General features: G+C 49.8%; 1 protein-coding gene across 2 annotated transcripts; it reads right to left on the bottom strand.

Moving 5' to 3' along the window:
• Nucleotides 1–189: 189 nt before the first annotated feature.
• Nucleotides 190–15724, bottom strand: Adissp (adipose secreted signaling protein). Of its 2 annotated transcripts, none has more exons than XM_057782048.1 (6): nt 15604–15724; nt 8035–8151; nt 6301–6440; nt 2216–2354; nt 1174–1299; nt 190–964 (listed from the first exon to the last, which is right to left on the bottom strand). In XM_057782048.1, the coding sequence occupies exons 2-6, from the start codon at nt 8051–8053 to the stop codon at nt 864–866; spliced, it is 525 nt and encodes a 174-aa protein (XP_057638031.1). In that variant the 5' UTR covers nt 8054–8151; nt 15604–15724; the 3' UTR covers nt 190–863. The 2 variants fall into 2 exon arrangements, with proteins under 2 accessions (XP_057638031.1, XP_057638032.1); XM_057782049.1 differs by having other exon boundaries at nt 191–964; nt 1174–1296.
• Between the last annotated feature and the right edge of the window lie 5624 nt (nt 15725–21348).

The raw sequence follows: 21348 nt of genomic DNA, 5'->3' as shown, positions 1-21348 counted from the left end.
AAGCGGGAGCAGTGTGTGAGGTGCACGTACCAGAGAGAGACCATTTTCAGCTGCGCAGATGAAAGGGACCTGGCAAGGAACTGTTGCTTTCTCCCTGTCTGGCATCAGAGGCCTGAAGACTGCTTTATCCTAGGCAGGAGGCACCTCCCCACCCATATTAAGCAACGAGTCCCAGGCCTAAAAGGCCTTCATCCCCTTGCAGTGCCAGCGCTACAGTATCGTGCAACGCTTTTTCCTCCTGATGGAGCTGGCCCATCTGTGAAGGGTGAGGTCATCTGCCAACCCCAGAGAACAAAATGCCCCCACCGGTATCTACTGGAACTTTTGTTTATTAAGGTCTCTATCCCAACCAGTCATTTAAAAACCAAGTACCACAGACCTGAGGGGTAGGAACTGGGAACTGTACCTCCTCACCACATGAAGAGCAGTGGGGACGATGGAGGGGCAGCAGAGGTGGAGACGGGAGACGACAATAGCAGCAGCAATGGGGCATCAATGTCACAGAGACAGAGCCACTCCATTCTCTCCCAGTCCCTAGCTAAAACCCCCTATGGCTTGGGGTGGAAGAGATAAATCCCACCCCAGGTCCCTCCTCTCAGAGAGTCTCCTTGGGACTCAACCCATTTCTTCAGTCAGGAGACTCAGGCACATGGGAGAGGAGGAAGTGGGAGAAGAGACCACAAGAGAGGCAGGATGGTGGCAGGAATGAAGGCAGAAGTGGGGGGCACCAGCAAGGTCTAGCCCTGCCACGCCCACCCAGGGGAGAGGTGAGGAAGCCACACCATCACGCAGCACGTCGGGAAGCAGGAGGAATTTAAGGCTCAGGGGCTCAGGCAGGCAGGCAGGCAGGCAGGGCCCAGGCCTCAGTCGAAGCCGTGCCAGTCACTCTGTTCCGAGTCGTACTCCAGCTCAGCGCCCACACACTTGACACCATCCAGTAGCATGGGTGTGCCATGGTGCCGGTCTGCAAGGCAGGGGCCACAAGTTAGCGTGCTGGCTGTGTCCTGGTACCACACAAGGTTTGTTCCACAGGAGCCCCTTCCTCCCATTGACTGGGGATCCAGAAGAGGACCCTGCCAAGGAGATTTTAGAACCCCCTGCCAGCTTCTAGGATCTCTTGAAGCCAGCCTCATGCCTCCTTCGCCCAGTCAGATCTCCCCTGCTCTCACTCACCCATGACCCGTGCCTGCACCATCACACGCACGCAGGTGCCTGTGTCACCTTCGCAGGCAAGTAACATCTCCTCTTTGAGGACGCCCTCTTTGTGTGCTGAGTACTCACACTTGATGCTGTAACCTGCTGGAGGACAGGGAAGGGCAGGAAATCGGTACCTCCCATAGCTCCTCTATAGTGTCCCCAGCACTCACAGCCCCCCACCCAGTAAATCTCGCTGAGCCTCTTCCAGAAAGAGGCCCAGATGGTCCCTCCAGAGACCCAGCCCCACAAAGCTGGCCCAGAACTTCAAGAAACTTCCCATTCTTTCAAATAAGGTCAATGTGTCTCTGGCGTGAGTACTCGTCATGGCTCTGAAGGTGGAAGGACAGGGTCCAGTTCATCCTTCTAAGAAAAAGGTCCCCCTGGTGCCACACAGGAAGGCAGGAAAGTGACAGAGAATAAGGAGTGAGCTCTGAACAGCTGGGATGGCAAAAGGAAAGGACTTTCCCAGTTCCCTGAAGGGCAAGCCGTTAGGAAGCAGCAGTGGTGGGGACACGGAAATGAGGCTGGAACTCAGCAGCACACCCTGAAACTGACAGTCTGGTCTCTGCCAGGTTGGGGATCAGGAGCAGGACAGGATCAGAAGCCAGCTGGAGAAGCAGCCTAGAACCCAAGGCCTGGAAAGTAGGTACTAGGCGTTAGCTCCTACAGCTCCAGCCTTTTTACCCAGGAAGATGAGAGGGAAGGCTGGGGGCCAAAGACAGTTCTCAGTGGCTTCCATCTCGGGGACCTCTCCACTGAGGGTACCACCAGGCAGTGGGCAGGTGCAAACCTGAAGTGTGTGTTAACAGAATGGGCTTCTCTGTCCAAAACTAGAGGCCTGGGGCTTGAACTGCCGTGCCCCGACACTGTAAGCTCAAGGAGGTGCCATGGCCCTGACTGGCTTAGCTGCCTATTCACCCGACTAGGGAAAAGGGCGAAGAACCTCATGTTCTCATGCCACTCATGGCAGGCCCTCATGGGTGAGGGCAGGCCTCTAGCAGCCCGGGAGGGGACCTACCTTCAGGGACGGGAGTGACACTGAGGAGCCTGAGGTGCAAGCTGTGGACAGGGGCCTCACGGATGTCTCTGCTCAGCCTGCGCACTGGAGGCAGAGTGAAGGTAATCTCATACCTGTGCTGGATCTTCAAGAAACCAACCTGCAGCGACAAGGGGAAGGAGAGAGGCATCTTCATTGCAGCTTCTCTTAGGTGTCAGGGTACGCCGCCTAGGCTCCTGAAGGGCCCCAGCATCTGCTGCCCCGGGTGCCCAGCTCTTGTTACTCTCCAGCTATTTCACCCTCATGGCTCCAGGCATTCCCTGCATCTGTCTCAGAGGCCCCACAGGCCTCAATGGTCAGTTTTATAGGTAAGAATATAGAAGTCAGGAAGTGACTGCCTAGAGGTCACATTGTGAACTACAGAAGTCCTTCCTAGACCTCTTGGGTCACTTCGGTCCCGTGTGGCACACAGGAGGAAACCAGTGTCAGGGATGCTGGTGCTTTCGTTACTTGACAACATGGGGCTGGGAAGAGGACGGAAGTGGAGGAATGGATACTAGGGTTTGGGTACAGCTCAGTGGCAGGCTATGTACTCAACACATGCGAAACCCTGGTTTTGATCCTAAGAACCAAACAAAACCACAGTAAAGCAGCTCTGAGAGTCTATAGCAGGCCACAAACCAAATATTAACCACTGACCCTATGATCCTCTTCACTGACACATGGTAATGGATGCCTGCCTACCTGCCCACTCAAAGGTACCACGTGACCAGTGACCTCTGCTCGTGGCCCAAGCAATTTCTGTTGTCTAGATACACTGCTTGGACAAGCAGTGCTGTCCCTCTGGGACAGATGCCTCGGGAATTTTGGTGTGAAGGGTCAGAAGCTGAAATGGCTGCCATTCTAAGAGCCTCCTGAGCCAGGCACAGTAGCTCCTATCTGCTCCCAACACTAGAGAGGCCGAGGCAGTAGGACTCCACAAGTTTGAGGCCCGTCCGAGCTTCCCAGTGTTAGTCCAGCCCGGCTACACTCTAAAAGCAAAGAGCTGGGCATATAGCTCAGTTGGTAGAATGCCTGTTTAGCATGCATGACCCTGGGTTTGACCCCCAGCACCAAATCAAATCAGGCATGGTAGGGCATACCTGTAACCCCAGTACTCTAGAGGTGGGGGCAGAAGGACCAGCAGTTCAAGGTCGTCCTTGGCTACACAGCCAGTTCAAGGACAGCTTGGAGTACATGAGACCCTGTCTCAAAAAACAAAACGAAACAACACATTCTTCTTTTAAATTTGGGTTTTTGCTTTTCATTTATTTATTGGGGGTGAAGGGTGGGTTTAACACACAGGCTATAGTGCTGTGGAGAACAGAAGACAATTTGCAGGAGCTGGTGCTAACTTTCCACCATGGTTCCAGGGACCAAACTTAGGAGTCAGGCTGGGCAAGTACCTTCACCTGCTAAGCCAAGTCGATGGCCCTCAAAAAATTCAGGTCTAAGCCAGGCAGTGGTGGTGCACACCTTCAATACCATAATCCCGGCACTCGGGAGGCAGAGACAGGCGGATCTCTGTGTTCGAGGCCAGCCTGGTCTACAAGAGCTAGTTCCAGAACAAAGCCACAGAGAAACCCTGTCTCGAAAAAAAAAAAATCAGGTCTAGTGAGCTGGCACTAGGTTAAAGGGTGCTTGCCAATGACCTGACCACCTGGATCTGGCACCCAGAACCCACATGGTAGAACTGACTCTTGCAAGTTATCTTCTGCCTCCACATGTATCTTATGGCACACCTCCCCCAGACCCCTAAATAAATGTGAAAAGTTTTTTTAAGGCTTTCTGGGAGCTGGTAAGGTGACTCAGTGGACAGAGGCACTTGCCACACAGGCCTTGACCCTGAGTTCAGTGCAGGATGAAGGTGGAAGGAGAGAACGGACTCCACGAAGCTGTGCCCTAACCTCTATGTATGCACTACAGCACACGTACTGGGGCGCACACACAGTAATCATTTTCAAGATTTTCTGGCTACACTTGTCTGCTGTGACTTGGGGCCCAGCTGTGGCACTTGCAGAATCTGCCAGGGAAATACTCAGAGATGATAAGACAGTGCTTATCAGCACCTCATTTATAACAGAAATGGAAACAACAGGAACACCCAGAAACACAGAAGCAGCCATGACATATGCCAAATACCAGATGGGGGTGAAATCTGATTGAAAATTATTTCCTAACAGGCAGGAAACAGTTTGCAAACAGAAGCAAGCAAAAACTACCATGTCCGTTGTGATACCAGCTCTTAGAAACCAAGCTTTGAAAAAAGTGCACTAAAACAGTCACCAGGGTCACTTCTGGGTGGTGGAACTATGGCTATGGCTACATTTAACTTTCCTGATAATTTTTTTTAGTGCTTTTATTTTGTTTATTTCCCTGGGAGCCATCAGCTGCAGAAGAGAGAATAAACAAAGACTTTAGCGTTGGACAGAAACGAATATGAACCTGGGATCCCTCTGAGACGAGCAGCAAGCCTGTGGGGCTAGCCTTCATGGAGACACCCGCTGACCTCTCACTACAGGGATCCCTCTGAGAAGAGCAGCAAGCCTGTGGGGCTGCCTTCATGGAGACACCCGCTGACCTCTCACTACAGGGCACTCTTGCTCAGCTCTGGGACCTTATGGACCTACCTGCAGGCCTCTGAATCCCCATTTTCCTCAACCCTGTCCCTCCCACAATTCCTTCCTGTCCCTTCCTAATATGTGTGGAACCTAACAGCATCCAAGCAGCTGAAGGGCCATGCTGCTGGGTGTGTGGAGTGTGGCTATGAATAAAAATGCTCCAGTAAGTCAACGATACAGGGCAAAGCTGACACAGCTCAGCTTTGTGTGTTTAGCATGTACAAGGCCCTAGGTTCATTCGAGATCATTAAAACCACTACAAAGAGCCAAACCAGGCAGAGTTAAAAACACCTCATCATCACCGTAATTAGCGACATCACACACACATCCTTCCATTCTCATACCAACTTTGTGGGGCGTGAAGAGCCAGCTGGGGCAATGGCTCAGCAGGTAAAGACTTGCAGCCACGCATGACGACCAGAGTTTGAGTCTTGAAACCCGCAAAGTGGAGGAGAGAACAGACTCGTGCAAGTTGTCCTCTGACCTCCATGTCTAACTATGGCATGATGCTCCCACAAAACAAATAAATGTAAGAAACATAGAGACACAAGAGATAACTAGGGGCAAACTGCCCAAGGCCACAGAGCCAGGACAGCATGCCTAGGCCTGATCCAGGCCCATGACACCACAGCCTCCAACCAGACTTCTATGGCTCTTGTCTGGGTTAGGCCACTGACAGTAAGTAGCCTTGAATCAAATGACATTTGTTTGAACCATTCACTGATTCCCTCACCTCCCATTTTACAGATGAAGAAATCAAGGCTCAGGAGATGCAAAGATGTGCCTGTGAAGCCAGCTGTGGAAGGGGTTCTATACACAGGATGTGCCCATGAGTCCAGCTGTGGAAGGGGTTCTATGCACGGGATGTGCCCGTGAGTCCAGCTGTGGAAGGGGTTCTGTGCACGGGATGTGCCCGTGAGTCCAGCTGTGGAAGGGGTTCTATGCACGGGATGTGCCCGTGAGTCCAGCTGTGGAAGGGGTTCTATGCACGGGATGTGCCCGTGAGTCCAGCTGTGGAAGGGGTTCTATGCACGGGATGTGCCCGTGAGTCCAGCTGTGGAAGGGGTTCTATGCACGGGATGTGCCCGTGAGTCCAGCTGTGGAAGGGGTTCTATGCACGGGATGTGCCCGTGAGTCCAGCTGTGGAAGGGGTTCTATGCACGGGATGTGCCCGTGAGTCCAGCTGTGGAAGGGGTTCTATGCACGGGATGTGCCCGTGAGTCCAGCTGTGGAAGGGGTTCTATGCACAGGATGTGCCCGTGAGTCCAGCTGTGGAAGGGGTTCTATGCACGGGATGTGACTGTGAGTCCAGCTGTGGAAGGGGTTCTATGCACAGGATGTGACTGTGAGTCCAGCTGTGGAAGGGGTTCTATGCACAGGATAGTTTCCAGAAGCCGGCAAAGATGCAGGTGGAGTGAGGCTGATGGAAGGAAGGAGTTCACATACCTTGACTAGAAAGCTGTTATCACTCTCCTGAGTAACCATGACCACTGAGTCATGCAGCTTTTCATCAAAGTGGACATGGCTCTGGGAACCTTCTGCATCATGGCCTGCTGCAAAGCGGATACTTCGGACTCTGGGCTTGCCTAGGAAGAGGAGGAGAAGGCTCCAGGGGCTGCTGGATTCCCTTACCTCCTTGTTTCCTCCCCATGCCCAGACTGCTCTTAACATAACCCAACCCATAAATTGCCGAGGACCCTTCTAGGTAGATTCTGTAAATCTTAAGGCTTAGACACCCCCCACACACACACCTCCCTGTGTAGTCTTCTCACAAATGTGCACTCCCCAGCATAAATAGGGCTAGCTGGTATGACCCCTTCCTTGGAGGGAAAGAGGCTGGCACCTTCCTTACAATCATGCAGTGTAGAAATGGACCCTCCACAATGCCACACTTTTCATCCCTGGCATTTTTGTGTGTGTGTGCGTCTGTCTGTCTGAGTTTATGTGCATAATGTGCAAAGCAAGAAGGCACTGGACTTGCCAGGTGTAGTGGTACAGACCTTTAATTCTCTGGGAGGAAGAGGCAGGTGAATCTTTGTATGTTCAAGGCCAGCCAGCACTACATAGTGAAATCCTGTCTCAAAAAACAAAACAAAACAACAACAACAAAAAAAAAACAACAACAAAGACAGCAGATACCCAGGAACTAGATTTACAGGTGGCTCTGAGCTGCCTGATGTGGGTGCCAGAAACTAAACCCAGGTCCTCTGCAAGAGGACTGCAGAGCTGAGCCGCCTTCCCAGGCCCACCGGTGCTGTCCCTTCCAGCTTTGTAAGTGTATGAGACAGGCCCAGCCTGAGACTCCTGATAACCCCAACCAACCTGGGGTACGGCGATAAGAACAAACCCTAGGGAATCTACTTGCAGGGGAGAAAAGAGGCGTTTAAAACTACGCTTCTGAAAAACAAGCTAAGCAGCTGACCCTTTAGAAGAGGCTACAGCTGCCACTCAAGAGCAATGGTCGCTAGCAGCTAAGAAGCTGAGAAGCCTCCCAGTTCATCCCACAGTTTCCCCTCTGCTAGCGTAGATGAAAGATGTTAGTTAGCTATCACTGTGATGTGCTGGGAGTCCTAAAGTCAGAAAGGCCAGGGATTAAGACATATTGAGTGGCTGGGAGATAGCCAAGAGCCTGGACATTCAGCCTATGGGAACAAAGGGCATGACCCCAGTTCTCTGTGAAGGTCTTAGGCCTCTGATCCAGAGTCATTTTGGTAGAGGACCTAGACTGGCACTGGCCTATGTTCTTGAATACTTAGCAGCTCTAGGAGCCAGTCGGTCACAACCACCGTGATCCCTGTTGAACCCCCATCAACCTGATTCTCAAATCTTACGAGATTTCCTTTGCCTAAAGCCCTCCAGATTCACGCTGAGGTCCTGATCCAGGTCTGTGACATTAACCCAGCCCCACATGTCCTTTAAGACTGCTACCAGTGTGACAGAAGGGCCGCACATGGGACACAGCAGCACACACTGCCACAGAATGGCAAACAAGGAGCAAGCAAGGGGCCCTGCTAGGGCTTGGGGGATCCCCTGGATCCAGGACAAGCACTGGCATATTCTGAACAACACTGAGATATACCACATTCAGGGCTGAAACAAGCCCAATATGCAACAATACTCCATCTGCCAGGGGCTACTCCAAGAGCTCATGCAATCTTACAGACCCAGGAAAGCACTTACCTCTGTTGGCTGCAGCCATGGACACCTTCCCTGCCACTGGGCAAGACACACAGCTCCTGCTTGATACTGCCACTCAAGCTCAGCAGCCTGCCATGCTCCAGAGACAGTGGCAGGAACCTGAGGGATGAGGAATAAGGAGAGCAGGAGTCAGGACCACCTATCAGTTCACGGCTGGTGGGGATCAGAGGGCTTCCTTTGGGAAAGACTTAAACCCTTCTTGCTTTCAGAAAATACAGGGACATCTGCATGATCCTTCTAGTGTGCACATGCATGAACACACACACAGATGCGCGTGCGCACACATACACAAACACATACACACACACACACCTCAGCCCTACCCTGTCTAATACTCTACTAAACTAAGGCTCAACCAGCTAACTTCAGCTGCCAAAGTACCAACACAGGATTCATATATCCAGCCTACCTAAGGCTGGCAGAAAAGACAGCTCAGAAAGAAAGGAGGCTTTATTGGAATTTTTCAGAGGCTATTTCTGGCATTGCTGACCCCAAAAGACTGTATTATTTAGGTATACACCCAGTTCAAATGGGTACAGATCAGTCAACAGTAGGCTTAGAAGTGGGCAACAACAGGAGATAACCTCCTAAGATTTCATATTCCTACTCGGAGAGTCCATCAGGGCCACATATAAAGCAGAGTCCTATGGAGGGGTGTGCTCTTTTCTGAGCCTGATATTTAGACCCTCCTGACTCATGGAGGCCTCTGGCTCAGCAACCCAAGGGCTGCCTCAGTGCAAAAGCAAGGAGCTAGTGAGACGGACCAGCAGGTAAAGGCACTTGCTGCCAAGTCTGATGACCTGAATTTCATGGCAGAAGAGAAAAAAACCCCTGCACTTCTCCTCTGGCCTGCATACATATGCTGGCTAGTGCATGTACAAGTATGTACACACACATACACACACACACATGCTGGCTAGTGCATGGACAAGTATGTACACACACACATACACACACATGCTGGCCAGTGCATGTGCAAGTATGTACACACACATACACACACACACACATGCTGGCTAGTGCATGGACAAGTATGTACACACACACACATACACACACATGCTGGCCAGTGCATGTGCAAGTATGTACACACACACACATACACACACACACACATGCTGGCCAGTGCATGTACAAGTATGTACACACACACACATACACACACATGCTGGCCAGTGCATGTGCAAGTATGTACACACACACACATACACACACACATGCTGGCTAGTGCATGTACAAGTATGTACACACACACATACACACACATGCTGGCCAGTGCATGTGCAAGTATGTACACACACACACATACACACACACATGCTGGCTAGTGCATGTGCAAGTATGTACACACACACATACACACACACACATGCTGGCCAGTGCATGTGCAAGTATGTACACACACACACATACACACACACATGCTGGCTAGTGCATGTACAAGTATGTATACACACACACATACACACACGTGCTGGCCAGTGCATGTGCAAGTATGTACACACACACATACACATACACACATACACACACACATGCGGCTAGTGCAGGTACAAGTATGTACACACACACACACACACATGCTGGCCAGTGCATGTGCAAGTATGTACACACACACACACAAGCAAATGTAATAAAATAAAAAAGAATAACCATAAGGAATTCTTTTTTTTTTTTTTTTTTTGTTTTTTGTTTTTTGTTTTTCGAGACAGGGTTTCTCTGTGGCTTTGGAGCCTGTCCTGGAACTAGCTCTTGTAGACCAGGCTGGTCTCGAACTCACAGAGATCCGCCTGCCTCTGCCTCCCGAGTGCTGGGATTAAAGGCGTGTGCCACCACCGCCAGGCTCCATAAGGAATTCTTAAGAAGCCTCTGATGGGTAGGGTAGAGCCCATTTAAACATCAAAAGAATAGTGAGGGCACCTGATAGTACAGATGGAATACACTAACCAGCACGTACACAGAGATCACAGAAAAGGTAGAAAACAATCAAAACAACCTAACACTCGTGTCACCACTGAGGGCAGCAGCGCAACTCTCTGCTATGGAAACAGGCAATTAAAGAAAATAATCCGGCCTATATCTTGTACGTGAACTGCCTTCTTTATAGGCAACTTCCTGCTAAGACGATGGATCAAATGCTAAGTCATCTGCACTCCTAAAGACACAACCGCCAGAGGCAAGGACACTCAAGATGCTGAACCATGAGACAGAACACAGATGCCCAAGTGGCATTAACAGATGACCCAGTGATCCTAAGGGAGAACGACACATGACTGCATTGGCAGAGACAGAACATCTCCCCCCACTCACTGTGGGACAGCATTCGTGCCTCCTGGTGTCACAGCATCTCTGACAAAGGAAGACTGATGAAGATGCTTAGAGAAGACCTAACTGAGCCTCTGCCCAACTTCTTAACACTAAGAACATGGGATTGTGGAACAAATGAAATAACTGAGCACGCAATGAGACCATCCAGAAGGCAGGATACGCCACAGGACAACTGACCTGTTTCTTTCAAACTGCAAGGGGGGGGAAGAGGAGGCTGCTCTAGATATGGAATTGGGCCACAGTCTTTTGTTTGTTTGCAAATAAAGCTTCATTGGGTCACAGTCTCTCTTGATCATTTGCATGTCATTTGTGACAGCTTTCGCACTAAAACAAAACTACTTGAATAGTTGTAACAGAGACCATATGGCCTACACAATCTAAAATGTCTGTCTATCATCCTGTGTTAGATTAACATACAGTAAGGCACCAAGAAGGCAGAACAATTCCACAAGGAAACCGACCCTTTTCACCTCATTAGCTACAAGAAATGGTGGAAGGGATTTCTAACTCCCTATTAAAGGAAGACATTTGGGGGCTGAATGGCTCAGCGGTTAAACATACTGTTTCTGCAGAGGACCTGAGTTCAAGTCCTGGAACCCATGTCAGACAGTTCACAACTACCAGTAACTCCAACTCCAGGGGATCTGAAAACCTCTTCTGGCCTCCCCAACACCCACATTCACGAGTACACACCCCCACTGAGATACATACATACTGTCAAAACTGAAATAAATCTAGGAGGCTGGACATTGGGAAGCTGAATGCGGTGGCGGCATGGCTTTAATCTCAGTACTTAGAAGGCAGAGGCAGGTGTGAGTCTGAGGCAAGCCTGTCTACAGAGCGAGATGCTATTAAGAGAAAGAGAGAGAGAGAAACAAGTGGGAACCTGGAGATGTAACTCAATAGTAGAGTGCCTGCTTAACATGTGGCACAGCCCCAGCACTGCATAACTTTAATTAAAAGCCATAAGGGCTGGAACAGTGGTTAAGAGCACTTGTTGCTCTTACAGAGGCCCAGGGCTTCAGCTCCCAGCACCCACACAGCAACTCAAAATCAGGACACTGATGTCCTTCCAATCGCCTCAGCTACATAGAAAGCTTGAAGCCAGTCTGAAACACTGATTTTATTTGGTGAGATAGTGGAATTGTACCATAAATGCATGTCCATATTTTTCAGAGAAGCACACTGAAGTGTTTAGAGATGAGTGACCCAGGAATGACCTTGGACAGTCCAGAGACTGAAGAGAAACCACAGGGTAGTGTTGTAGCCGTGAGTGGGCCTGTCCAGGGCATGAACTCAAGGTCCCCTGTGTACTGCGCAGTCCTGGGAATCACTGGGAATGAAGTTGGCCTTTCTTTCTTCTCCACTGTCTGTTGCCAGACAAGCCCACCCAGACCCCCACCATGGCTCTAGGGTGTTCACAGCTTGGGTCTCAGGACAGCCCTGGTAGAAGAGGCCTGGAGAGAGGAATGGAGTCCAAGATTCCACATTCTGGAATGCAGAAGCGGACAGAACAGGAATAGTCACCATCAACACCCCTCACAGAAGCTAGTTCCCAGGCTCTGGAATGACGAAGAGAGGCAAGCTATGCCCCACTCATCTCTGATGAGGGGAGCTTGTGGTCAGCTTGCCTCCAGGGAGCCTAGCCTTAGAGAAGAGTTGACTCCTATTAACTTCCAGCCACTTCCTACAGTTGTAGATTCCAGGCTGTGACAAATGACCAGGGTGTCTGGCCTTCTCACCTAAGGTGGCTGTTCCAGACACATGTCTGCAGCCCAGGGGCAGCCACAGTCCGGTGTCTGCAAAGTTCCCCATATCTCAAGACACTTCCTAGAGATGCGGGTGAAACCTGACCAGCGAAGGCTCCCCTGAGCCCTGTTAACAAAACAGCCTGACCTGGAGTAGTCCCTGTCTACCTCTGCCCAGGCGCTCAGCCAGAAATTCACCAACTCCCATCTACACCTAAGCTCAGCCCAGCATCTTCTTTTTAGGAAAGCAATACACACACCACTCCAAATGCCAGGGAAGGCCTAACAGCTCCCCTCTCAATCTCTGAGCACTGGTTTTCAATCTTTTCTACCATAAAGGGCGGCGATTGTAGCTTTGCCGAACGTCCCCAGCATCCATCAGAAAGGAAGGTGAATTCGATTTACACTAGTTAATTGAATTAATGAATGGCATCCCGAGAGAAACGCCACTAGGAAGATACGGTGTGAGCAGGGCCAGTGACTCTCAGAAAGGTCTCACTCTAATCTCTTAGCCAGCTCTCTCTCTAGACAACAGCCTCCTCCCCAAACTGAGGTTTCCTTCCACCGTTCATCTGGAGGGTTACGACAGTCAGTCAGTTCCCTGCCCATGCCTACCCTGTGATGAGCAAACTGCTGAAAGCAAGATCTCCATTTCCTGCAGTTGCCAGAACTTGAAGGAGAGCCATCACCCAGGAACTGCCTGTGACCTTAGGAACTGGAAGGCAAGTAACTGCAGGGACCCACAAGAGCCTGGAAAAACCAAACCTCCTTTCACAACAGACAACCTGCCAGTGGCTGCCCCGTGGGAGCGACACTCATCCACACAAACTCCTTATTAGATGCAGGAAAAGAGGCCACTGGGCCTCCCCCGCTGTAGGCCTGTCCACAGGGAACTGCTAAGCCACCTCACAGCTCCGAACCTTGCCCTACCTCCAGAGGCACCTGTGCTAGAAGCCACATTCCCACTGTCACCCAAACCACACAGATCCCCGCACCCCAGGGGCGGCGGTCAATCAAATGCAGATTCCGCCCTTGCTGGCTGTAGAGATGAGCCTTTTTATTTTTTGGATAGAGGGTAAGCGTGGCTTGTTCGTCCCAGGGCTTGGTGCCACTGTGCCTAAAACACTGTGAAAAATGCCCCACCCCCTCTTCTCCCACCTCAACCCCCAACCACTGCAAACACGAAGGCCTGAAGGCCTGATTCCTAGAGCAAAGGCAACTTCACTGGAAGAAAGGCACCGGAAAACAAGCACTTCTGGTCACTCTTGGAGGAGCCCACAGGGAGTTCAGCTTCTCTGAAACTAGCTGAAAGGTTAAAAGGGGCATCTCTTCCTTCCCTTCTTCCATTCCCTGGGCAGCCAAGTTCCCAGAAGACTATGGAGAAGGCTGCTGAGCCTTTCCTACTTTAGCCCCCTCATCTGGCAAAGTGGATGATGCCTCTGTCCTTAGACGAACGTCAACAAATCAGGAGTGAGAGGAGTGAAAACTGGGTATGGCAGCAGGCAAACCTGGGAAGTAGAGGCAGGAAGATCAGGAGTTCCAGGTTATCTTTGGCTACGTAGTAATTTTGAGGACAGCCTGCGCTATATGAGACAACATTTCTACGTAGACAAATAAATAAATAATAAAAAACACATAAATCAGGAGTGATATCCTGGACAGTTGCAGGATGAGGAAGAAAAAAAGCTGAGGCCTTGGGGGATGCTTTCGGATGCTCCTAGGGAAATTGGAATAACAGAAAACATAGGCCGAGGAAGGCTGCTTTGAGGCTACTTTTCCCAAGAACTAGCATGTGGGTCAACAGCTGGATGGTTACAGAAAAACCCAGGGTCCTTAGCACCAAAAGGTCTTGCCTGAATCCAGTCCTGGCTGCAACTCTAGGCTGCCCTGTTCTAGCGCTCAACCCCCAAGCTAAGCACCAAAGATGGTCTGTCCATGGCAAAGTGGAACTCCTGAACTGTGACTCTCTCCCTCCTGAACACATACCTCTTCACCCAGAGGGAGGGCCCAGTTCCAGCTTGTCCTGTGCTATGTAGCCCAAACCTTTTAGAGCCCTCCTCTCTCAAGCATTCTTTTTTTTTTTTTGTTTTTTCGAGACAGGTTTCTCTGTGGCTTTGGAGCCTGTCCTGGAACTAGCTCTTGTAGACCAGGCTGGTCTCGAACTCACAGAGATTCACCTGCCTCTGCCTCCCAAGTGCTGGGATTAAAGGCGTGTGCCACCACCGCCCGCTCTCAAGCATTCTTCAGTTATCAACTCAACAGGGGCCTTTCTCTACCCCAGACCAGAAAACAACCTTCTATTCCTCCTCCTGCTTCCTCCCTTACACTCATCCTGGGTCCAAGTCACAGCTCAATCAGCTCAGTAGAAGCACCTACCCTGCCTCCCCTTAAAGCTCAAAAAACAACACCCATTGGAATCTCAGACAGAGACCTCCATGGAGGCCAAATGTAGAAGCAATCTTCCATCAATCCAGCCTTGACCTATCTTCGAATCCTCCTTCCCCAAAGCCACAGATGCGAGGTCAGTATGGGTGTTCCGTTTTCTGTCGCACACAGTGGAGGGAACGGTTGACCTGTAAAAAGGGTGTTCCCATGCCTCCTGTCTACCAACAAGTGCTGCCCTCCTCTGCCTAGCATCCTCTTCCCACATTCCCCCTGCACTCTGCCAGAAGACGGTGTTTGGATTCCTCTGGCCTCTAGACTGACTGTTCCACCCAAGAAGCAGAGGCCAGGAGATGACAGTTGCTCCCGATCTCCCTCCCACCTACCACCCACCCACCCAACCACCCACCCACGACGGTCCCAGGTGCAGAGCAATGCCCCATCTCCGCATCACACCGCCAAGATTAAAGAGGAAAAACTCAAGCTGTCCAATGGAGCCCTGTTCACTAACAAGAGCACTGGTCCAGAACCTAATTCTAACCATTTCTGAGAGACTCTGGGGAGGCTATGGATCTGGCCCTGTGTCTTTTCGTACCGCCATCGCTGTGGGTGTGGCACTCCCCCAACCCACTATGATTGTCTTCTCGGGGGACAAGAGCAGCAGGACGGGCCTCAGACGTACCCATACCGAGCGATAGGCCGGGGCTCGGTCTGTCTGAGATAATGCCGTGCGCTCTGAGTCGCCAGGCTGACGCAGGAGTCTACAGAGCCGACAACTCCCAACATCAACATCCTCCTCAGGATCGTGCCCAGGCACCGGCGGCTCAGTGGTTACTCTTCCAAGGTCACACAGAGACGTGGGGACCAGGTGGGAAGGGGACGCCAGACCTAATTACGCTCCCGCCCTCAGATATCACTTGTACCCCAACAGCTAACCGTCATTTGTGCCCAGGACCCTACATCCCCCACCCCATCCCGCTCCTGCAGAGTTCCCCAGGCTAGAAAGCAGAGCCTCCAGCTCCAGCACAGAGGGGATCTCAGATCTGAGAGCCGACTCTGGTGCACTAGGTGGAGCCAGGAGGGCCTATCTCACCTTGCGGTCGAGCCCCGCGGCCAGGCGGGCAGGAACGACCGCGGAGACACCGGCAGCAGCAGCCGACCAGACTCTAGAGCGCGAGGAAGAGCCCCGCGCCGCAGCAGCCCCGCGCCACGCCTTCTCCTCCTTCATTGGCTTGAGGGGCGGGGATGGGCGGGGCTATGGCACTTCAGACCAATGAGCTGGCTCTGAGAGCCGCCAATGAGCGACGAGCTTCCATGTCACGTGGGCGCGGAGGCTGCGCCCCACGAGTCGGCGTCACCCTAGCCTCACGAGCTCTGGCGGTAAAGCCGGCCGCAGCTGGGAACCGCTGGTGGAAGCCGACCAGAGCGGCCTTCCCTTGCGAGGCTTCCCAGCCACGGCAGTTTTGTCTAAGAGCTAAGCAACCATCTTTCCCACTCGACTGAATCGGGATTTCGGTGTCTTCCCTTCCCACCCCATTCCAGATAAACAAGAGAACAAAGAAGGCATGCGGCGTGGGAGTGGGGGAGGGAGCCTATGCGGGCGCCCCCGGGGACAGGAGCTTCTGCTCTCGGTCTCCAAGGAGGCGGTCGCTATGGCAGCGGGATGCGCCTCGACCCACCCTACAGGGTGTGGGTGTCTACATAGAGCACGTTGGTAAGAGACGCAGCAAAGGGTTTTGGATTTTTGCCACAGGCCCACCTGTCGGTGCGTGAATGTCTCTACCCTTAGATACAATGACGAGGACAGGTGACTTTAAAGTGCCGAAGGAGCAGTCGAGAACACACAGGTTCCTTTCTTCCAATTTAACTAGTTGAGATGGCTCTTGGACCAATGAGAGCTTGCTTGATTTTCCGGTAGACGGTGGTCCCCGCCTTTGAAGAGTCCGCAGGTCCCGGCTCTTCCTGTCCCTTTATGTTCCCTCAACCTGACTCCTTCTGTTTTTCTCATGGAGTCCTTGCCTTGTTTCAGAGGGCCCAGAGCTTCCCTGCTGTCTCCAGCAGCGCTTCTCAAACTTTTATCAGTGTTTTGGATGGTACGTGCGCTCCCTACTGTTTGAGAAAATGCTGTCCTCCAGCGCGGACATTGAGAACTTTTCATTCTAATTCCAGCCTACTCAACCCCCACTCCCACCTTCCTATGAGCCCGCTCGTGTATTCCATATCTGCTCTTTTCCAAGTCAGCAGTGTGTCCAAAGTAGTCTGGCGGGCCACCATGCCAGGCAAAAGTAGCCTGCAGATTTATAACCTTCAGAGGCTTTCATAACTGTTCCTCCCGTCTGTTTGCCCCTCGTCCTACTTCTTCACAAAGGATTCTGATTTCCAGTCTTCTTTTGAAATATCAGATCTGACAATATATACTCACATGCACATTCCAGATTGAGGTAGTGGTTTCTGCCTCTAGGGAAGACATCAGTTTACCATAGTTTCCTCTGAACCGTATTTCTCGGATTTACTGCTTAGGTTTGTGTTGACTTTCAGTTTCGTGATTCCCTTTCTCTCCTGCTACCTTTTACTTGAATTTGAGAAACACGGACTAGTTGCTAATGTTCACTGTCTGGGACCATTTTCTAACTGCCAACTCCTTTTAATGTATTTCCTGGATTTGTAAGATGAGCAAGTTACTGTGTTCCGCTGCTCCTAGTGCAAGGCACCCACAGCTTACTGTGGGAACACCACACAAAAGGAACTATGGTTTCCTGCTCTTGACACACTCCCCACAGTTCCAGACTCTGAGTGGCTTGGCTACCTGGGAAAACCTGTGAGATGGAGCTGCCTGTACTAGGGCATGCTGCATGCTTCCAGAAAAGGCCACTGATGGTTCTGGAAGTAAGACTTTGGATGCCACGAGAACACCAAGTTAGAAGTTATATGACTGCTTCATTGCTTCTCAGTGGGCCTGTGCACCAAGAAGGTATGCCAACATCAGAAATGCCCAGCCTGTAAGATTCCTGTGTCCAGGGCCTTTACCAAAGCTAGAATACCAGACTCTATGGAGTTGGGGGCAGTATATGAGAAGGAGAAAACAACTCCAGGTTAGGAAAACATACAGGGTACTTGGAAAATTCCACTTTCGCTCCGGCGTACTCTGAACTTTATTGATTAAAAAAATTAAACTATAATCAATCTCCTGAAAATATCTAACAAAGTCGATAGATGCTTGAGGGCTAGAGACGGCTCAGTAGTTATGAACATTTGCTGCTCGTACAACCAGGATTTGAGCCAGGTAGAGGGTGGTGGTGCACACCTTTAATCCCAGCACCGGGGAAGCAGAAACAGGTGAATCTCTCTGAGTTTGAGGCCAGCCTGATCTACAAAGAACATTCAGGGCTGTTGCACAGAGAAATTCTGTCTCAGAAAACAAAGAAACAAGCCCAACCCGGATTTGGTTCCCAGCACCTACAGCCACAACTGTCTGTAACTCCAGTTCCAGGAGATCTGATGCCATCTTCTGGTATTCATGGACTCTGCACACAATGTGGTGTACATACGGGCAAGCTCATGCACACACATATACATATAAATAAAAATAAATGTTTGATAGATGCTACCAATATATACGTATATGTGTGTGTGTATATATATGGCAGCATTTGTGATGTGCCCAAATGGAAATGATTCAAATATATATTGAGAACAAAATAAACTAATTACACCGTATTTATACAGTCATATCAGTGACAAAGAACATGCTGAATACATGCAAAAATAGGGATGATTCTGTAAGACAATTTTGAGCAAAAGATACCAGACACACACAAAAATAGTGTATGCTCTTGTGTTTTAGTTTGCTTCTTTTGGTGAGCACATGTATGTATTTCTCTTGACTATATATCTAGGATTTGCTGGTACACAGCTTGTAGAACTTTGTAAAGTGCTACTTAGCTAGCATGAATTTGTCACATTCCTTTTCACATATGTTTCCAATAAGGGTGGGCCACAGCAGACATTTTTGCATGAGACTTGAAGACTGGAAGAAAAATAGCATCAATATAGAATTTGACATTTGCAGGCTCCAAGGAAGGGATTTGTCACCCACACACTCGGTTGCTCTGCTGACTTACCTCGCTGACATGGAGCAGCAGCTGTGCCGATGAGGACTCTGTGTTTCTTTATCTCCCTTCAAGTCTCTGACTCCTGGGTCAGATGACGAAGTGGGCCTGCTGCTTCTGCAGTTCACCCTCCAGAAGACTGAGGAAAATGAGAGCTGGTGTGAGTTCCACTTTGTTCAAGAGCTTTCGCTCATGGATTCCACTGTGCCCCCACTTTATGTCCCTCTTCCCTTCCCAACTCCTAATCTGTGGGCTTGAAACTCCACCATAGATACAAAAGGATGGACTTTACTGGGAGCAGGTACCATTTGACCTATAATCCCCACTATTTGGGAGGATGAGGCATGAGTTCCAGGCTAACCAGGGCTAAATAGTAAAACCATGCCTCAAAATAAATAAACAAACAGATTTGTTTGGGTAGGGGTGGGATGCAAAGAAATAAAATATAAAAAGTAAAAACAGCCGGGCGGTGGTGGCGCACGCCTTTAATCCCAGCACTCGGGAGGCAGAGGCAGGCGGATCTCTGTGAGTTCGAGACCAGCCTGGTCTACAAGAGCTAGTTCCAGGACAGGCTCCAAAGCTACAGAGAAACCCTGTCTCGAAAAACCAAAAAAAAAAAAAAAAGTAAAAACAAATTTCTTCTGTTTTTCTGATTGGACCCTAACATAAAATATAGCCATCTGTTTGTAGGAAATCCCCAAACTGTCATCTGAAATGAAACTCCAATTAGCATGGCAAAAGAGCCAGTGGCTTCATATCCTCATCAATGGAAAAAAATGGCAATTTATTTCTTGAAAACACTGCACAGTACAAGAGAACAAAGGAAGGTCACAGGTTACCAGTGTTTGCCTCTGCTATGAGCCAGCCTGGCCTTTTAGGGAACAATGTCATAGTATCATCACCACAGATACAGTCATTTATTTTGTTAGAGGCACAGTCTATAGCTGGCTTGGGGCTTGCTATATAGACCAGGCTGGCCTCAAATTTGTGGCAGTCATTATGCCTCAGTCTCCAGAGTGCCAGGATTACAGGCAAGTGCCACCACACCCAGCATATAACACTCTTTAACCTAGCAACCCAGTTATAAAATTTTATCGTCCAGGTAACCCCTTACACAATACTGCTATCAGTTATGCTATTGTTATTGCAATACTATTATTAACAAAGATAGGAAGTAAGTATCCAAGTATAGGATAAATTCAGCAATAGAATTTTATATAGCTAAAAGAGGAGATTTTCAACAGAGCAACTTGGAAGAATCTTGTAGAAGTCAGAGTTCTCCAGAAAAGCAGAACTGTTTGAAGTCAGCACAAAAGCAGAACTGAAAAAGGCCTGAGTGATTCCTTTGGTATAAGGAGTTGGCTCGCACGATTACAGTAACTGGTGAGCACTCTGGTCACAGGGTGACTTGATGGAGAGGTATGAGAGGGTAAATGATTCATTCAGATCCTGTGTAGGTTCAGAGGCTTGAAAATGAGGAGAGCTGATGGGGTAGGTCTGGAACAAAGGCCCTTAGGCTTGGGCTCAAGACTCAGCAAGAGCAGTGTTTCTGTCTGAGTCTGAAGAGAAAAATGGGTGGGGCTGAGGTGCCAGAGCAAAAGCCACTGGGCTAAGCCAGGCGATGGTGGTGCACGCCTTTAATCCCAGCACTTGGGAGGCAGAGGCAGAAGCAGGCGGATCTCTGTGAGTTCGAGACCAGCCTGATCTACAAGAGCTAGTTCCAGGACAGGCTCCAAAAAAACCACAGAGAAACCCTGTCTCGAAAAACCAAAAAAAAAAAAAAAAAAAAAAAAAAGCCACTGGGCTGTAGGAATTCTCTCATATCTAAGGGACAATCAGCCTTTGTGTTCCACTCAAGTCCTTCAACTGATTGGGTGAGGCCAGCCTACCTGCAGAAGACAGGGCAATCTGCTTCTCTCCACTAATGTCCCAGAACGCTCTCACAGAGCACTTAGAACAAGGCTGATTAAGTAACTGGATGCACTGTGACCCAGTTAAATCCGTTCATAAAATTAATTCCCACAGATCTACAAGAGGTGCAGAACACAGAATGCAACACACTTCCCTGTGTGTAAAGAAGAAATATAGCCGGGCAGAGGGGGCACACACCTTTAATCCCAGGACCAAGAGGCAGATGCAGGCAGATCTCTGTGAGTTCAAGGCCAGCCTGGTCTACAGAGCGTGTTCCAGGACAGTCTCCAAAGCGTGCGGCACACAAGTCCCGCTGCAATCCCACCTCCTGCTGGTATTATAGTTATGCTTGGTGCTTACCTATAATCCCAGAACTCAGGAGGTCAATGCACAGAATTTTGAGTTGAAGACTACTCAGAGAGACCCCATTTCAAAAAAATAAGAACATTCTGGAAGGATGCTCAGCATCCTTTCCAGTTTTAAATCCAAGCAGACTTTGCATTTTTCATTTTTATTTTTATTTGCGTGTGTTTTTTTTAAAATCATGAGCATTCTTAATCTACTCAAAACATTAAGTAGCAATTTTTAGATGTCATTTGCATGCTTTCTCTTCTACAAGATTGTCAGTCTGTTTTTTACTCATCTTTAAACATTTGGGGAATTACGGAATGAATACACCAGAGGAAATCAGAATTCATGAATTCAGAGGACAACCTGTGGGTAGAAGGGAAGTTCTCCCTTCTACCATGAGGGTCCTGGGAATTGAATTCAAGGTGCCTTTACCTGATGAGCCATCTCACCAGCCTGATTATTTTAAT

Source organism: Chionomys nivalis, chromosome 9, assembly GCF_950005125.1.
Source record: "Chionomys nivalis chromosome 9, mChiNiv1.1, whole genome shotgun sequence".
Taxonomy (NCBI): Eukaryota; Metazoa; Chordata; class Mammalia; order Rodentia; family Cricetidae; genus Chionomys; species Chionomys nivalis.
This window is presented reverse-complemented; position numbering and strand designations above follow the sequence as displayed.

Bases quoted from the DNA above. Each gene is read 5' to 3' on its own strand.
- Adissp (XM_057782048.1), bottom strand. The intron at 2,355-6,300 runs GTATGTGAACTC...TTGTCGCTGCAG, and splicing joins ATAACAGCTTTCTAGTCAAG to GTTGGTTTCTTGAAGATCCA. The intron at 965-1,173 runs GTGAGTGAGAGC...CCTGCCTTGCAG, and splicing joins GGTGCAGGCACGGGTCATGG to ACCGGCACCATGGCACACCC.